The sequence below is a fragment of the Suillus bovinus genome (assembly GCF_016758785.1).
Source record: "Suillus bovinus strain UH-Sbo-P2 chromosome Unknown EDB93scaffold_56, whole genome shotgun sequence".
NCBI lineage: Eukaryota > Fungi > Basidiomycota > Agaricomycetes > Boletales > Suillaceae > Suillus > Suillus bovinus.
The window spans coordinates 15,697-33,254 of NW_024542112.1; the positions used below are offsets into that span (position 1 = coordinate 15,697).

Below are 17,558 nucleotides of genomic sequence, written 5' to 3' on the forward strand. Positions count from 1 at the left end.
CGTTCAAAAGGAGGGACGTGAAGCAATTGATCTCCAAGCTGAACGTTGAAGCTTATATTGGTAGACTCGCTTCTCAGAAGTCCGCTCATGCAGGAACGACAGTGCCCTGACTCGGAACAACTTGATGTCCCAAAATCAGAACTTAGCAAGGTCCGGTTCTGGGCAGCCAAGTACTTACGTTTGGCACTGGTTTGACTCAATATTTGGTCGGAGTATACACGATCAGGCACTCTGAGATACTAGTTCGTTATGGTGCATGCTTGGGTCCTTTTATCCAGTAAGCACTTGTGTAAATGAAGCTTGAGTCTAATCGAGATGCGATGGTTCATGCTGAGCAGATTGCTTGAAGTTTCGTACATAGTTACATGATGAGCGGCTCATCACCGCCTAAAATCAAGAAATCTGTGCCTGTCGACGGTCAGTGATTGACAAGGGTAATACTGGCTACCGACCTTTCAAATATAGTCCCTGCGAAGAGAATAATATTGATGTTGTGTGCGTTCCATGCCTGCCACCCACTAAGCACCAGCATCAATGAGAGACTTGAACTAAATGCAGCGAGCACTCGGCGGTAGAGTAAGGAAGGATATTGTCGCTGATAGATTGCGATGACACACGGTCTCATTAAGGTCCTGTGATCAAAGTAATTTTTACTTGGAGTTTGGTAGTACACGTGCCTGGAGCACTCAAGGTCTTAGTCAGCACATATTTCCATGCTCTTATTTGCTGCAGTCTGGTTACCTAGGTTGTTGGTTTGCGTGATCTCAAAAGTGTGCTCTCTAGCCGATTTTCTCGTAGCAAGAATGGAAATTCAAGAAAACTGAGTTCCCTTTTTCGCTGCTAGTCACTAGTACTCAGGTGCTTGACCACATGCTTCAGTTCACGGCCGGGGCCATCACATCGTTGAACCCACTGAAGTTAAAACAGTTCCAATAACATCCTTCTCCCCACCTCCCATTCAAGCCGGCAAACCCTTATATAGAATACTAAAACACCCACCCTCCGAATCAACAGTAGCCAGCTCCTATATCTGATCCCTACCCTACCCGGACTCCGGTTCATGTCGGCCGAGAGTTGTCGACTTCGGAGATTGGCGGTAGAATGTCCCAGGATTATCGACAAACGGCTCGTTCCACCCAGGGGCTCCACCAGTAAGCGCTCAGCGGATAGTGGCGTTCTGCTCAGGGCCGTGGAATACCTGCGTGTTCACATTAAGTTTACTTCCGGGTTCTAGACGATGAGGGCGTTGATGAAGAACGCGATCGCATCTGTGCACAGCTTGTTGCTGTTCGGCCCTGTAACTGTTGGTACTATTGATTACGTAGCCTTGCGTAAGCTTGTAGATGAGCTCCTCGAGGGCAGTGGACCCATTCTTGGGTTGTATTCGTCTGCGAGGCTACCGCACAGACGGCCGCGCGCTATTCGTGTATAGTGTGTGTGAAGGCTTGAAGATAATAGGCGCGTTGGACATCATGCGGCAAGTGTCGATATTATTTAGGCGTTTTTCAAATTTAGGTTTTGTTGCAATGGGTGCAGAACGGGTTTGATGGTCATGATACCTAGCTGTCGAGGGAGAACTAGAGCTGTCTTAGTACAGATAATAAAGACACCCAGGCAGCTGCGATGACGAAATCGCTGGCAGGCAAATCCAGGTTTGGCGATAAAAACTTGATATGTAGGGAAACTCGTCATGAGGGTAGGCAACGGTCGGCGGGGATGCAATTTACTGTGGTCTTGTGGGCGAGAGCTTGGAGCTCTTTGAATGATCGTCGGAGCCTCCACATTCTCTCTAATCGCGGTTGTTCAAAATCGGCAACACAGTCGAAAATCCTGCACACACGCATCCGGAGAATCGTGATCTATGCAGGTATCTTTCTGCAGCTGTGCGTACCAGAGTCTCTAGTAGAAAAACTATTCGCGTGGACTCAGCTTCGTTTTAAGGAAGCCGCTGCCCTCAGGCCTGAACGCAAGTTGATGGCGCAAGGATGCACCAAAACAGCAAGCTCCTTCCACTAATCGATAACGGAAGTCCTTCGATGTGTAGATTGGTGTTGGTGGGTAACCTATCTTTGAGTGTCTTCATATGCGCCTTGAAAGAATTTTGCCAGGTATACAATTACTTCGGGGAGTGGGATGAAAACGAATTGCTGCTCTCAGCGTGGGACAACTGGGCCGGACGTTTTCAACTTTGAGCTATCTCCCAACCTAGTACTCACCGCAGCTACTGGCAGTTACAAGGAACGAGCTTAGTCCATGTCGAACCCTAGTGATTGGTCTACTATCTCCCAGTTAACGGAGCCGTGTACTTCCATCTAGGACAGCAGTGTTGCGACTCACAACACATATTGCGTGTCGAAGGTTAGTGACGGAGCCTTGTACTTCCATCTAGGCCAACATTGTTGCAATTCACACCACGTACTGCGTGAAAAACGACTGTCTTTCTTCTGAAGGTTCTACTAGGGGAGACCAGCCGGCGTAACGATGCCTGAGTAGGTTTGGACCTTTATGCTACTGCGTTGCTAACATTAGTGATTCCGCTTGTTAGGCGGTAGTGTATCTTCACTATGAAACAATCGTGAAGCACAAGAAAATGGTGGTCCAAACTCCAGTTGTACCTCTTCGCCAGATGACGAAAAATTTCAAGTACGCTGACCGTCGGCTAGAATACTTTTGGGTCAAACACAAATACAGTGTAAAATCCAGCACGCCTACTAGTGGCAATTTGCCGCATTCCTACAGCATTGCTTGACCCATAACTCCAGAGTACACAAACCAGAGAACAGTTACGACGAGCACCGCCCGCCTCGGAATTCTTTACAGGATACAATGCATGGCGTTCATTGTCCGACTCTGCAACTGCGGAAACTCATAGCGAGCAGCTCCGATGCTACGAGTGCATTGGCTGCGAGGTAAGCAATTGGTGTATGTGCTTCTTCGATATAAAGGAGACCACCGGCGCACCCATCAACCAATTCCTCCCTATTTTCGAGCTCAAGTGCGAAGTCTGAATCATCGACTGTCATGTCACGTTATCATCACGACCAGAATTACCACAACGACAGGAGTCGCCGCAGCGGTCAACACCATGCACATGGTCGAGGGGATGGGTATAACACACAATTTGGACAAGACCAGCATGTCGGCCAACAGAGCGTACCTGACCAATCTCGTGCGTCTATATATATTCACTGTGTGATGATTTTTGATTTTTTTTTTTCATGTAGACCACCGCATGCAGTTGAACAATTTCCTGCAACACAGATTCAGATCTACGCAAGACCTGCGGATCGATAGTTCATCGACCGGTCCCGGGCACGCACTGTGGTGGACCGTGATCGTATACTGTCAGTTGTTTTTTCCGCTTCCTGGTGCATACCTGATTTATCCTTAGTCCGAGACCATGAATATGGCAGAGGCGAGGGGGCAACCAAAGCGTCTGCTAGAGAACTTGCTTGTCAGATTGCTCTACAAGCCCTCATGCAACCAGGAATTGGCCATTGAGGTTTTATCATTAATTTTCCGTGTAGCTGCTTTTGCTGCTTTGTTGTCTTCACCCTCTTGTTTTGATCACAAGACTTCTGATAATTTGCTTACGTGACTTTGTTCCAGCTCTGTCGAAGCTTTGTGATCATTAAATTTGTATTTTCCTCTTCATTATTGTCCCCCCGCAGTTCCCTCCTTGTGTTACATTTTTTATATTTATCGAGTCTATCAGAATTTCCAATGAATATCATGAGGGCGTGAATAACTGACAGCAGTGAAACACGTGGCTGTGCTACTCCTCGGCTTCAGGTTGGGTGAGAAGAATCGTTGTGGCCCGAGTCGCTTCCCGTTCCAGTACAAAATACTGTGCAACAACGTGTAATCGTTAAAGGCATAAATGCGTATTCCACATGCCTGCTTTCCACCGCATAGGCCCGAGCGCACGTCTGCCTGGTGCCATTTTTTGATCTGTTACCGCACCCTGAGCACATATGACGGGCGTAATGCGCGAAAGTTTTAACAACAGATTCAATCGTTGGTTGAGTCCTCTAACATCGTCACAACGAACGGGATTAACTGACTTATCACCGGCTCGCGAGTGCAGCATAGAGGTTTGGTTAACAGACAATGTTGCTGCAGTTCATGATTGACTGCGCCCCACAGTATTGTTCGAACTTCCTGTATCAAGGCCGGCAGAGGGAACGCGTATCATTCATTCCGAGCTCGGTTGTAAAGCGCTTGGAACGATCCACTGCACAAGATACATGAGGGGCACATGTCACAGTCCCTCGCATCTTCTCACTGAGTCGATCGTCATTGCATGCAGCTCGCCCTATTTCATGCATCTTGGGAATTTTTGGTTTTCCGTCTATTATTTTCCTCAACGCCGCGATCATGAAAACATTATTCTCCTAGTTCCATCGGGCATCGCCTCCACTTAACACCGTCTCTCTTTTTCCAAAGTCCCATGAAACGTATGTTTGAGTGGTATAATAACTGCTAGTGAGTTCAGCTATGGTCATTAACTCAAACATTTGCGATGTCTCGAAGACAGCAAGCTAATGGTTTGTCACAGTTCCTTGTGTTGCTCTGCCTCAGCTGACGACGTTTGAAGACGCTACGAATGCCCTTAACAATTGTTCGTGCAATTGCTTTGGTGATCTAAAAGCTGACTATAGGTTTCAGATCTGCAATCCATCGGACAAAGCTCCGCTTTAAGCTGGATCGATGTCCGCCAGGGCCCCACACACCAGTACGTGTGGACGTCCACTTGCAGAAGTGAGTTTTTTTTGTTCTTGTATCCGCTTATCAGACGGCTCTGATCCGCCATTTCAAGTTTCCGGCATTCCCTACGGAATAGGCTCGGGTACTTATAAACACCAGGCTAGAAATGTGGCAGCTAGTCAGGCGTTGACTGCATTAAGGTCTGACCAAGGCTGAATTATAAGTCACCGCCGTGAAGGCTGGCTCTCGCGGATGTCGATGAGTTAGTCGAGTTCATATTGTATTATCTTCATTTGTTCGCATTTCCCCCTCTTTTTGCAAGTTGCGCATTTCTTCTACGTCCATCCTCATGTATTTTCATTCATCAATATGCATCACCATTCATCATACATACTTCAATGGAAGTTCCTGTACCTATATCACTTTTAGTTTATACACGTCATTCATCTTATCTAATCTATCTCATTAGCACATCAGGGTCCGTGATCATTTTTGCCTCTCTCTCAAATCTCTTGTTCAACCTGAGTTAGACGACACTCGCATAGTACTAGGTGTCGATAAAACCTCGTTGCATAGATATCTCTGCCTTACCACACGGTACTCGCCGACGACGCGGGTACTACACTCTGTCTCCCATCCAGACCAGCACGGGTAACCTGCTGTTTTTCAGCTTTTCATCAGCTTTCGACCGTGCTATGCTGGAGATCCACTAAGACACCGGAAGCATATGCTGACTCGGACTCAATCACGGCGATGTTACTTAGCTCCTTCCGGTCAATATCTGAATTCCTACTATGTTGTATCAAAGTAATCCGAGTCGAGATGGACTACAACGAAGGTATCTTTATCCACTGCGGCCCTTCCATGTCTTGGATCGACGTCGACGCCCACAACAATTAACCTTTCAACGTTCACAGTTTAGATTCAGAGACACTCTTCTTTGCCAATGATTCCCTATGGACCCTGATCGACCTCCATCACTTCCCAGATTTGTCACATGTCGGTGACTAGACTTGGGCCCCAGGTATGATCGATCTGCTGTCGGACTTATGGTGAGAGTGCCGACCATAAATCTCCGCTGTATCTGTCCGACCCTTGCGCGTGTGCCGTATGGCCACGCGATTGTTAAGCTTTTCTTATCTACATCCGCACCGGGCCTCTCGAGCGCTCAGCGCGCAGGGCTGCTGTGACCAGGAATTGTTATTGGTTGCATCAAACCGCAGCATTATGTAGACCGCATTTCGTCATTCCTTGATTCCGCCTCCGATATGGGCTAGCCAGACTATAGGTCCATCATATCTGTTTTTGCTGGCCTCCTAGTGCGTCCAGGTCGGTATTCAAACTAGACCGGGTCGGTGCGCGTGTTTTTCGCTGTTATTGGTTTGACACCGATGTATGTCATCCTTGGTGCTGGTGTCTTCCAGTTACTCTGCCTTCTATTGTTGTTACAATAGACGTGCGTTCTTTAAAAAAAAAAGGTGACGTTTACCTCGGTCTTCAAGAGCACTCCCTACGGCCTCTGAAATAAATTGCAGATATGTTTATCCTGCGGAGTTTTCTTTGATGGTTGAATACAACGGGATTTTCTTCGTTGTGACTACGGGAACTGCGGTTATCTGGTTTCCGTGACCAACATAGACAATATCGGAGGCTATCGGTATTCACTTTGGCTGCCTCGCGGCATGTCGTTGAACCTGCAGGTTTAAATACGCACAAGTTGTGCTACAGGATAGACAAGGAAGTACTCTTTACTTTGCCAGCTTTACAAGATTGTAATCTGTATCCTGAACATAATGTTGCGTATGTTATCGCTTCTGGATTATCACTGAATAATGCTGATATTTCTCCAGGCTATGCTATTGCTCTGAACAACCGCAAGTCCAGCCTTTGCTTCATAAAGGTTAGGAGATGCTAATTCTGACACTTTAAAGACTACCAATCCCGCCGCAAGCTTCACACTGTCTCCTGGGTTGAGGTTCAGTCTGGACCGTCGCATGCTCGCTCATGGACTGTGACTTGCAAAGGCACGTGTTATCCATCTCTCGAAACGAAGAAAATTCGTCTAAGATGTCGTCATCCACAGTGGAGGGCGAAGTCATCAGTACTGCCACTGCCAATCAGAAAGGCGCCGCCAAAGAGGAAGCGGCGCGAATTGCTTGTGAAAGATTGGGTATTAATTGATATTTCTGCTCGACGCTACATTGTACAACGGCTTGCTTTTATCCCCTACGTTGCTATAGAGTTTCATCTGGTTTAACAAACAGCGCAAAGATTTAGTTGCGAGAGAGGTATCGCTAGACTTTCGACAACATAAATTTGCATGCGTGTTGGCCTCTTGGATTGGCAACTTTGAATCTGATGACCTTGAGGCAAACTCATAGCCGCTGAGTTTGAATCTCACTCCCAAAACGGAAATAAAGTTTCTGTGTTTTGTTGCGGCTTGCACGTTTCACGCAAAGCCATCATCATGTCACGGCGGTTCACTCCATACATGGTCGCAGTTTTAACAGGTATGAAGTGGGCTCATCTCAATCGCTGTCATTAATGTTATATCCGCTGTGAAACTAACTAGGCGTCGCCTCGGGTGTTTACATATTCAAACCTCTTTTCGAAGAAGTTGCTGCGAAGTGAGTTTGCCATGCATATTCTATCAACAACTTATAAATTGCCATCATTAGCCGAAAGCCAGTTCCTCCGATGAACACATCAATAGCATCACCCGGTGTGCCAGGGAAATCCCCTGCATCTTCGCCGTCACCGCATTCTTCGGCAAAGTGACATTACACTGCGCTAGCACAGGGTATGCGCCCCTAAAGCGTGCCCACGCGCCCTCTGATCAACCAGACAGGTGTGCCAGTTTATGGTCGCCGCGGAGAACGGCGGCCGTACTCGGAACACCTTGTGCCCAAAACAGGGGCGTAGACGGCTCAATACAATTTCATGTGTTGTCTTGGACGATTAGTGACGCGTGAGCTTCGCTGAGCTCCATTAACATGCGCTGGTCATGATATGTAAGATGTGTATTTGTATCTCCGGTCTCATTGGGGGCGGGGCTCCCATACACTGTAAGTCGAAACCCCGGTATCTCCTCAGCCTAATGTCTAACCAACGCTTCGGTATCACCGTCGATCGACAACCATTTTCATTGACGCGTTAACATCGGCGTTCGCAGCACGTCGTTCCCATATCTAATTTGAGCGCGTGAGATCATATAATCCATACATAATACAGGGATGGCGCACCTGCAGCACGGTCTCCCCAAGGAAGATCATCTCCTTGCGCGTTTCTTCAACGATGAGGTCTTGGATCTGGAACCATTTCTCGCCCTCGCCGCCCCCGCCAGCGGCACGGAGATGAACTTTCCAAATCGTGTTTTCCTTGTCGCGAGTAGTTCCGGCAACTGATTCGTGGGTTACATTGGCGATCAGATCATAGACGGTTGGCGGATGCGTTGGTGCTGCATCCAGATCTATAGCACATAAATCGTATCATCAGTCATTGGTTACTCTAACGCGATTATCACGTGAGTATGGTCGAAGCGCTCACATTCACGGAAATCAACTCCTCTGAGTGGGAACGTGACAATCGTCGGGTTTTTCTCTTCGACAAAGGCGTTCTTTGTAAATCGCTTGTAGTGTAAAATGATATACTGTGGGAGGCGTTGACACTTGTACCTGCGTAACTGGCCAGCGGACTCCTGTATCCAAAATATATTAGTTCGGTTCAATAAAAGAAAAGATCTAAACTCGCCTGCGTGGTGACTCCATCGTACTTGGCCAGCACAGAATGAATGCTAACTTGTGGGATAATGTTCTTCTCGATCGTATCTTGGAAAAGAGGTGGTGGGGGAAGATCTACCGCAAGAAAGAGAAACGGCGACACAGTAGCCTTGATGTCTGACGTGCACTGTTATGAATAAGGGTCCAGGTGACCACCAAAGTCGATCCCACCTCTATCAATATCAAACTGCGGCTTCTCAGAACCCGTAGAGTCTGGGCGGACAACGACCTGCTGTGTCTCCACGCGGAGTTCTCCTTGAAACGTTGAGAATATAATACCTGTCCATTTCATGTATCAATTCGGAGGCCGAATGAGGGCGAACAGCAGGCTAGTCAGTCTGCACACGACTCACTCGAATTTTTTTTCTTAGTTCCACCCATGTCTTTGTGTAGTCGGTTAAGTAACCAGCCGAGAAACTCGACAGGATCGCCTTGTTGCTCGAGTCGGAACTTACCCGCACTAGCGCGGTTGACCTCCTGAAGAAACTCGTGAGGGCTAACCTGACTTTTGAATAGCCGGGGATTCCATATCTTCTTAGCGAGAGCGGCGAATCGTTTAACCAGTTCAGACTCCTTGCCGCGAAAGGAGGACAGAAGGAGGTAATCTCGTAGAGGAGGAATGTGGAGGAGGGAATGTATGATAACATTCATGTGGTCGTTTCGCTTAATATTGTTTAAGCCAATATAACCAGAGAGATAAGGTTTTGACGAGAGGTCGTAGGAGGGTTTCAGAAGATGGGATGGCGAGGAGAGGGTGGATGTGGAGGCCTTCGTGAAGGATGGATTGAGAACAAACGAAATGTCTTCGAGAGATGGGTCAGAGACAAGATAACCATCTGGAAGCACATACACCTATGCGACGTGAGTCCATGTACGTGTGATTAGCATTCAGCTCACTTTGGTTGTCTCAAGGTTGATAAAAACATGGTGGTCATCATGAATGGAGTGCGCATAGGCGTACGACTTGCGACCTCGTCCTTGAAAGTACTTTCCACAGACTAGGCAGCCGTATGTGTTAATGTTTGACATAGACACGGAGCAAACTTTCTCGAAGTCAAAGTCGAGCAATGCTCGATTGATCTAAAGGTCTTGTCAGCGAATACGTGCGCAATAGGTCTTATTGGATGGCGCACCGTGTCAAGGTAAAGGTCTGATGCTCTAGGTTCATTTTTCGACTGCCCTGGTTCAACCTCGTCATGTAAACCATCTTCGTCTTCATCTTCTGAAAGAAGTGCTGCTCCAGTAATATCTTCCATGGCGTGTGACGGCTCCGCGGAAGGTGTACTATCCTGGCGTTCATCATCTACTTTTGCCCGTTTCGCAGGACGCTCGTCGTAGCTACGAGAGTCGTTTGGAATAGCTGGTTTCCTGCTGGTCATTGGGATGGACGCGTCTGTGCAAAGTCTGTAGTAGATGAGGCGCGACTAACTAAACACTTCCATTATATAATCGCACAATTTCGACTTAACACTTCACGGTGAACTGAGAGTCCGAGTCTGGGACTACTACCTCAACTTTTCAAATACTGCTAGGATGCTTCGAGGTACATCCGCTACTTTGCGCGTCCTTGCGCACAGTATCCGGCATGTTAGCAGTCCATTCTCGACGTCGGCAGTAGCAGCATCAACCCAACCTAACGTGGCTTTAGACCTCGACCCAACGCTAAAGGCGCTTTTGCAAGACATCGATATCTCCTTGACAAGCCATAAGCATATAATGGCCAAAATACCCCCACGCGAGCTTGAACCTGTCGCGATTGAACACCCAGAGGGGGCCGAGGACGCGGAAGGCTTCGTTGAAGATCACTCCGAACGAAACGAGTATCGCAAATCTCCTGCAGCGCGGTTTGGAAGCCAAAAAATCGGTGCTGTTGTAATCCCCACTGAATTGCAAAAGTCAATCACTGCTCTGATAGATGGTTTGTGGTGTGAAACCGGTCTCTACACATTCTAATCACTTATCAGCTTCTGACAAGGTGCAGCTCCATAGTGATGCGACGCGTCTCTTCTTTCATGAGAGTGAAGGATGGGATCACTCGTACAACGTGAAATACCGCTCTCGTAAGCAAGGGGCGCGACACTCTGACCGTGACGGGACAGCGTTCGCGTCGGTCGTTTTCCCTGCACATTACTCTGCCATTTTTGCTGTGCTCCAGCATATTAAGCACAGATTAGGTCCACAATGGAACGCGCAGCGTGTCATAGACTGGGGCTCAGGTGCAGGCAGCGGATTATGGTACGTTATATATGTTGTAACTTGTAAATGCTGAAGAACATCAGGGCATCGATGAATACTTTTCAGAAGCCCCTTAGCGCTTCCGAGGAGCCGCGCCTCTCCACATCCAATATTTTCACGTACCTTGGCATCGACAAACGTGACGGACTTGTTGCAATAGGCAAACGTCTACTGAGAGGTGACGTACGCGTGCTGCATCTCGCTGCGCACTTACTAAATTAATGAAACAGATACAGACTTGGGCGCCCTCAGTGCAACTTGGCAAAGGTCTTTTCGAGAAGATGATAAAATTAAGCGATCGGAGGGGCTTGATACTCTGGCCCTGTCTGCTTTCATGCTTTCAACTCTACAAACCCCTCTCGCACGGAAGAAGTTCGTGAAAGAGTTGTGGGAAAGTGGAGCACATACCATCGTGAGCTTTCATTTTTGTCCCTTCACCTTAGTCACTGTCTAACTTAAATTATTATAGGTTTTGATCGATCACAAAACCAAAGCTGGATTTCAGAACATTGCAGAAGCACGCGAATATCTTCTGGAGATGGGGCGTAAAGAACTCAATGACCCAGAAACTTCAGACTGGCCTGTTCGCGGTGCCCACGTTGTTGCTCCCGTAGGTGTTGGATTTCTCAACCCCGCGATGAGTCATACTGAGACTCTTGTCTTCTTGCAATAGTGCCCACACGATGGTTCTTGCCCTCTGTACTTTGAAAAATCTGTGAGCCTAGTGTGTGGCTTCTCACAACGCTTGCAACGTCCGTCATTTGTTCGTCTAACAAAACATGCACGTGAGGGTCACGAAGATATCGAGTACTCTTATGTTGCAATTCAACGCGGGCCGCGCCCAAGCATGGTGGGCGAAGGCATCTCCACACAGGTGAGGAGTGTAGGACGTGTTGGCGCTATCGGTCGAGAGGAGGCAGAGCAAATCAGGTTAAAGGAAGAGAGGGTGACGAAGGAGCTTGTACTTGATGCAGATCATGTTGAGACGAGATATGAAGCTGAAGCAACTGATCCCATCCCGTCGGAAATTTTACCAGCTGAAAATTCAGAGGAGGTTGAAGCTGCGCTGCGAAATGAGGCATTCCATTGGCCGCGCCTCGTCTTCCCACCTTTGAAAAAGAGCGGGCACATCATCATTGACGCATGCACTGCAGAAGGTTTGTCGCCGTTCCTCGTTTCTGGCTCCGTGATCTAACGTATGTACAGGCAAAATTATGCGTCTGACTATTCCGAAATCCCAAGGTAAACAACCATTCTATGACGCGCGGAAATCGTCCTGGGGCGATATTTTCCCTCATCCGCCAAAAAATCGTCCACAGGAGAAGTTCCAGTCTACGCGGGAGGGTGTATCAAGGGGTGATGATATTGGAAAGAGGGCAAAGGGCCGGGATCATCCCAAAGGCGAGAAATCTTATTCAAAGGCAGAAGAGGCATTGAAAGAGAGGAAGAGAACTTCCAGACGCGACCGTGCAGTGCAGAAGGATCACTTCACATTGCTAGCTGAGTGATAGTAGAAATCTTTTTTTTTGTCTGGATCTCTTGCATTTGCTCTGCTCATTTCCTCTCACACGCTACTACACTACTGCAAATCAAGTGAATTCAATGTAATATCACCAGTATCATCGTATTGAGCTTGGTGTTACTCCCTGTCAGTTAGGAAACATGGTGAGTCTTCACCTGAGTGCAACTTGGTCAGGAATGTTTGTTTTCGTGGTCTATTTCCTCCTATCAATTAGCTACGCATCATCATGATGCCACCGCCAATCAGTCATTATCGATCGTGTACACCTCAGACAGTGCCAAACACGCCATCTCAACGTGTTGTGTGCTTGTCCAGGGGACATTTAATACGTGGACGTCTAGCCTATCTTTCCAACGTTCCTGGTCGACTATCTGAGACAGGCAGAGAGCTGGCAAAGAGCCAAAAATAGAGGATGATGACAGGATCACTTTATGAAACATCTTCTATATGATATGTAAATGCGCTTCAATGGTTAGTGACAAGGAAAAGGTGATTTTGCAAGGGTGCACAAGCTACACGTTGTTGTCAAGCAGAATATTTGAAATCAGAACTTTCATTGTCTAGTTCCCGATCAACACTGCTCTATCAAATGTCCGATATCTGAATGCTGGGTGCCTGCGTTGAGCTCAACATTACACGTGTGATAGCATTGACTAGTAGTCGCCCAGTCAACACCAGAAATGGTCAAAGTGCCAGAGAAACTCACCGGGCTTGACGCTCTTGCTCTTTCCCTTCTCCTCGGTATCTTTCTGGTTCCCGGTCACTCGTTTGACAGCGGTGACGAATTGCTTGACGTTTTTGACTACGTCTTCTATCGGGAAGTGGAGCTGTCGGTAAATAAAGATGTTTAGACATCGTAAATCGCGGCCAGCACGAGCGAAAACACCGACTTTGGCAATGGGCATCCGAATGACACCGTTCTTGTCGCCTTTCCATTCTGTAGTGCCAGAAAGTCGCCGCAAGTAGCCGGCAAAATCATCCGTAACCGTCCCTCGACGCTCAGAAGGCATCAAACCACGCAGACCTAGGATACGTCCGAGTTTGGGGGTGATGGCCCGGATGAGGGCTGTGGAGCACAGAATGGTGGTTGCGTGATGTTTACCGCTGATTATACCATCTGCTAGCTCAATTCCACCGACAATATGTGCCCCTGCATTCTTTGCCTCATCCGCCTGACGGCCCTCGGCAAATACAAGAATGCGGTCTTCGGGGCGAGCTTTAGTTTCACGATGGAGAGCAATACGACCCTTTGGAATAATAGATCCGCGGGACATGGCAGTCTTGATTACCAGCTCGTATGTAGCATTTGCTTTCGCGACTTCAACCGCCTACCGAGATCCTGAGTAAATGAGCTGTAATAAGGCCCGGGGGACATACACGGATCACGTCAATAGCGCTTTCAAGAGTCATCTTCTCATTCTCATATATATGCTTGCGAGCCTTCGCTGCGCGCTTTCTTGCCTTTGCTGCAAGGGCTTTTTTCGAGAGCACCGGGATCTTTTTCGTTCGTCGTAGAGCTAAGATGGGTGATGAAGAAAACTCTCGAACGAGTGCTGGGCGCTGCGCAAATTCAGATCGGAACGTTTCAGAAGAGTAGGCACTTACTGGACTAAGAATTGAATGGCAACATTGCCGACAGAGCAGCCCGAGGGGAAAAGACATGTTTTGTTCAGCACACTTGCCGGTTCACAGTGCTCTAGAGAATTTCAAGTAAAGCAGCCGTGGGAAAATGAACAAAGTGATGAAATTTGTCGGTTCACTATTCACTTGCTTTCACTGTCGCGCGCTGCGAGTTATGTCCATCTCATTTTCGAAATCGAACGGGCTGCCATCCCAGTTGCGCGGACTGGTTGCGCGGCTTTATTCGACTCGCAAGGGCGAGGTGTCTTCTTCCGATCCACAAAAAGACATTATCCGCCGTTATTTGTACCCTCCGAACATCCGCAACAAAGCCTCTCCTACTGGTACATGGCGCCCAGATGTCGCACGCGCTCTGCAGCGTGCAATCCCTTCTGTGCAAGCGCACGAGACTATTGAGCGCGCTTGGCTCCTCCATCAGAGACACCTACGCAAAAAACGGGACGCGGAGCTGCAACGCAAATTTAATTGCATGAGACAGGCAATGCAGGAACTGGAAGAGATTGACTCGAGGCTGTTTAGGGAAGCAAACAAGCAAGAGGATCCAAGAGCGAGGAGCTTGGCTGAGGTAGAGGCCATGAAGAGTATGTCTGAACCGGAGAAGCGGGCTGTCGAGTCCAGAGTGAGGGGTTTGTTCCCTAGAGAACTCCGCATACCAACAGATACACCGCCGAAGAACGGCTGGCCAAATGAATGGAGAGCATTCCAGAGGCCCTTGGCATGAGTATGTTCATCGCTTTTGGTGTAGGCAAATATTAATCGCGTCACTTCACAGGCATGGTCATAAGATGTTTTCATCGTTATCAGGAGGTGCACACGTAGAGCACGCGATTAGTCTTTTATTTGCTGAGGTCTTACGATGTGCCAGATATTGGCCGGCTACAAGTGCTCACAATTTTGTTAGGTCTGTGAGACCTTGTTATGAATTCGGCAGGTCTCAACCAATATTGACGCATTTATCACACATGGCACGTTGTCAGTCATGCTGAGACTTGCCTTGAAGAATCAGCCAATGTCCTCAATGTCGAAGGGAACCCACTCTTATGTGGAGGTAGGTGTCGGGAGTCATGTGGTCTTAGTGATGGGGTGGGCGTGTCTCGTGTGGCGAGTCCTGTCTCTTTGGCACAAACACTGGAGTACGACTCGGGATGCGAGCTTGATCCGTTGTGATCAACCATTCGAGCACAAATCACGTCTTTCAAATTGTGAGTTGCTGTATGCTACAGGTCAGGTAACTTGCGCTCGGTATTATCAAGTATTGTGCACGTTGCTGCTGAATGTTGTGTTCACATCTCACTAGCCCCTCAGCAGTGAGTGGAGATGTCATCTTCCCGCAGCAAGGCGGCTGGTTCATGAAATTATTGGCCTCACTTGCTGAGCATTTAGTCACAGTCTATCTCCGCGATACTTTGCACATCCCTTTCTATCCTATCCCATTATCCTAGGTTCTGGCGAGAATTAATATGATATTACTATCTGGATATGAACTTTACGACTTTGAACCAACGCAGTAACTTTTGTTCACGTTCAACTCACAATGCTGTGCCTTTCAAGCTCAATACTCAGGGTGACTTGTGACTTCGCGTGTAGCGCGCCACCTCCTCCCGAAGCCGCACACGTCCATCATTTCGTCGTCTACTGTATCTCTTTCGTAACTTGAGCTCACGATGGATGACGATGATGCCGATTATATGCAGGGCAGCGATGACGAGGTCACACACTCTTCAAGATCAGCCCCTTGGACGTTATGCTGACCCCGAGCTATTTTGCAGGATTACGGTTTCGACTACTCTGATGGAGACGAGGCCAACGAATCCGGAAGTGCTGATGTAGAGAACATGTACTATACTGCAAAATGTGGGTAATCTAGTGTACAACAGAATTTGTTGATGCATTTCTTCTTCCAGCAAAGAAAGAGGATACACCAGAGGAAGCACTAAAAGATTTTCGCGCAATAGTGGACCAGGAAACAGAGAAAGGCGACTGGTATAGTTGCCCTGCCCATTGATCAAAACTGTATGCTGACGGATACCTCACAGGGGCTTTAAGGCTTTGAAACAATCTACCAAACTCCTCTTCCTACAGCTACACCGGCCAGCGGATGCCTTGAAGACCTACACACAACTCCTGACCTATACCAAGTCTGCAGTCACACGAAATTACTCTGAGAAGACCATCAATGGCATCCTTGATTATGTTGGTGGGGGGAAGAGTGGTCCCGTCGAGGTAGATGTACTAGAAAAGTTCTACCAGGTGACGAAAGATGCGCTCGAGGAGGCGAAGAATGATGTGAGTACTGTGGTGGCGCAATATGCTCTTTGAGATATTGATATTCCCTCTAGCGTCTGTCTGTCAAGACGAATTTAAAACTGGCGAAACTTTGGCTAGATCGAAAAGAGTACGGGCGTTTGACGAAGGTACCTATAATTTATCTTCGTATATATGATCTTAACAGTCCCTACAATTAGCTCATCCGCGACTTGCACGCCACGACTAAGGCTGCTATGGATAGCGAAGACCAGTCACAACGCGGAACACAGCTCCTCGAGATCTATGCACTCGAGATTCAAATGCACAATGAGATGCGTAATGTCAAGAAACTCAAGGTACAACCTCGCATGCCACGCAATCATTCAGAACTAATCGAGTTGTCGAATATAGGAAATATACAATGCATCGAATAGTGTGCGCTCCGCAATTCCACATCCACGGATCATGGGTGTTATCAAGGAGTGCGGAGGCAAGATGTGGATGGGCGAAAGTGACTCTTATTCATCCCTGGATCCTCACTCATGTCTAACGCTATTGTATAAAGGACAGTGGAATCGTGCATCGGAAGACTTTTTCGAGTCCTTCCGCAACTATGACGAAGCTGGCTCTCCGCAACGTATCCAGGTCCTCAAGTACCTTGTCCTCGCGAACATGCTCACTGGATCTGAAGTTAACCCATTTGACTCCCAAGAAACAAAGCCATACAAGAATGACTCACAGATTAAGGCGATGACTGACCTTGTAGATGCCTATCAACGCAGAGAAGTTCACCTGGCTGAGAAGATCTTACGAGGTAAGGCCTTTCATGTATCTAATGCAGTGTTCAACGTGATGGCAGATAATCGGTCAACGATTATGGATGACCTGTTCATTAGATCATATATCGGTGAACTTCTGCGCAGTCTGCGCACGTCCTATTTGATTGACCTCATCAAGCCCTACACGAGACTGGAGCTTTCGTTCCTTGCCAAAGTGATTGTTTCGATCCTTTTGCAACTATTTTTGATGCTGATAGTCGTTCAGCAACTTAACGTCGAAATAGCTGAGGTCGAGGAGCTCCTTATTGGGCTTATTCTAGAGGGAAAGGTTGATGGCCGAATCGACCAAGTAGGCATGCGCCTTGAACTCGATCAAAGGTTAGCAAATCGCTGTCGTTGTTCTTTTACACACTCCGTACTAACTCAATCGTAGCCACGCACTGGAGAAGAAGCGTTATGCCGCACTTGAGAGGTGGACGGAAGTTTTGGAGGGCTTGCACTCCACTGTAGCAGCGAAGACGGCCGCTGGAAGCAGAGGAGATCCGATGATGGGCATGCCGCCTGAACGGTTTTCTCCTGACTTTGGAGGGGCGACGGCAACAGGTTTCTAATAAATGCCTCGTGAGAGTCCTCTTGATGCTGTACACT

The 17,558-nt window shown here is 47.9% G+C and overlaps 8 protein-coding genes across 8 annotated transcripts; 6 read left to right on the forward strand and 2 right to left on the reverse strand.

Annotated features, from left to right (window-relative positions):
- The first annotated feature begins 2,876 nt into the window (after positions 1-2,876).
- On the forward strand, positions 2,877-3,546 carry EDB93DRAFT_709808 (uncharacterized protein). Its single transcript, XM_041457175.1, has 3 exons — positions 2,877-3,169; positions 3,225-3,344; positions 3,392-3,546. The coding sequence occupies exons 1-3, from the start codon at positions 3,022-3,024 to the stop codon at positions 3,499-3,501; spliced, it is 378 nt and encodes a 125-aa protein (XP_041304775.1). The 5' UTR covers positions 2,877-3,021; the 3' UTR covers positions 3,502-3,546.
- A 987-nt stretch (positions 3,547-4,533) lies between these two features.
- Positions 4,534-5,209, forward strand: EDB93DRAFT_1338980 (uncharacterized protein; the record flags this gene model as incomplete). Its single annotated transcript, XM_041455411.1, has 4 exons — positions 4,534-4,547; positions 4,598-4,621; positions 4,669-4,761; positions 4,820-5,209. Coding segments are annotated over 4 exons (235 nt in total), but the record flags the coding sequence as incomplete, so codon positions are not given.
- Positions 5,210-7,174: 1,965 nt separating this feature from the next.
- On the forward strand, positions 7,175-7,485 carry EDB93DRAFT_1253212 (uncharacterized protein; the record flags this gene model as incomplete). The annotated part of the gene is made up of 3 exons (XM_041453419.1): positions 7,175-7,217; positions 7,280-7,334; positions 7,386-7,485. 3 exons carry the CDS (start codon positions 7,175-7,177, stop codon positions 7,483-7,485), a joined length of 198 nt encoding a protein of 65 aa, XP_041304777.1.
- On the reverse strand, positions 7,386-9,865 carry EDB93DRAFT_1299078 (uncharacterized protein; the record flags this gene model as incomplete). Its single annotated transcript, XM_041454657.1, has 9 exons — positions 7,386-7,895; positions 7,950-8,176; positions 8,254-8,404; positions 8,458-8,603; positions 8,658-8,765; positions 8,840-9,338; positions 9,384-9,566; positions 9,620-9,666; positions 9,691-9,865. 9 exons carry the CDS (start codon positions 9,863-9,865, stop codon positions 7,827-7,829), a joined length of 1,605 nt encoding a protein of 534 aa, XP_041304778.1. The 3' UTR covers positions 7,386-7,826.
- Positions 9,866-9,950: 85 nt separating this feature from the next.
- Positions 9,951-12,373, forward strand: EDB93DRAFT_1164386 (mitochondrial small ribosomal subunit Rsm22-domain-containing protein). Its single transcript, XM_041450135.1, has 7 exons — positions 9,951-10,404; positions 10,451-10,721; positions 10,766-10,899; positions 10,952-11,133; positions 11,191-11,331; positions 11,395-11,878; positions 11,928-12,373. The coding sequence occupies exons 1-7, from the start codon at positions 10,020-10,022 to the stop codon at positions 12,227-12,229; spliced, it is 1,899 nt and encodes a 632-aa protein (XP_041304779.1). The 5' UTR covers positions 9,951-10,019; the 3' UTR covers positions 12,230-12,373.
- Positions 12,374-12,558: 185 nt separating this feature from the next.
- EDB93DRAFT_1164390 (ribosomal protein L1) lies at positions 12,559-14,016 on the reverse strand. The gene is made up of 5 exons (XM_041450136.1): positions 13,849-14,016; positions 13,621-13,803; positions 13,134-13,571; positions 12,950-13,070; positions 12,559-12,896 (listed from the first exon to the last, which is right to left on the reverse strand). The coding sequence occupies exons 1-5, from the start codon at positions 13,903-13,905 to the stop codon at positions 12,829-12,831; spliced, it is 867 nt and encodes a 288-aa protein (XP_041304780.1). The 5' UTR covers positions 13,906-14,016; the 3' UTR covers positions 12,559-12,828.
- Positions 13,579-14,760, forward strand: EDB93DRAFT_710206 (uncharacterized protein). The gene is made up of 2 exons (XM_041457177.1): positions 13,579-14,605; positions 14,657-14,760. The coding sequence occupies exon 1, from the start codon at positions 13,973-13,975 to the stop codon at positions 14,603-14,605; it is 633 nt and encodes a 210-aa protein (XP_041304781.1). The 5' UTR covers positions 13,579-13,972; the 3' UTR covers positions 14,657-14,760.
- A 788-nt stretch (positions 14,761-15,548) lies between these two features.
- On the forward strand, positions 15,549-17,521 carry EDB93DRAFT_1090400 (PCI domain-containing protein; the record flags this gene model as incomplete). Its single annotated transcript, XM_041446270.1, has 11 exons — positions 15,549-15,593; positions 15,654-15,738; positions 15,789-15,867; positions 15,921-16,170; positions 16,224-16,298; positions 16,350-16,487; positions 16,543-16,642; positions 16,697-16,945; positions 16,991-17,124; positions 17,176-17,288; positions 17,344-17,521. The coding sequence occupies 11 exons, from the start codon at positions 15,549-15,551 to the stop codon at positions 17,519-17,521; spliced, it is 1,446 nt and encodes a 481-aa protein (XP_041304782.1).
- Between the last annotated feature and the right edge of the window lie 37 nt (positions 17,522-17,558).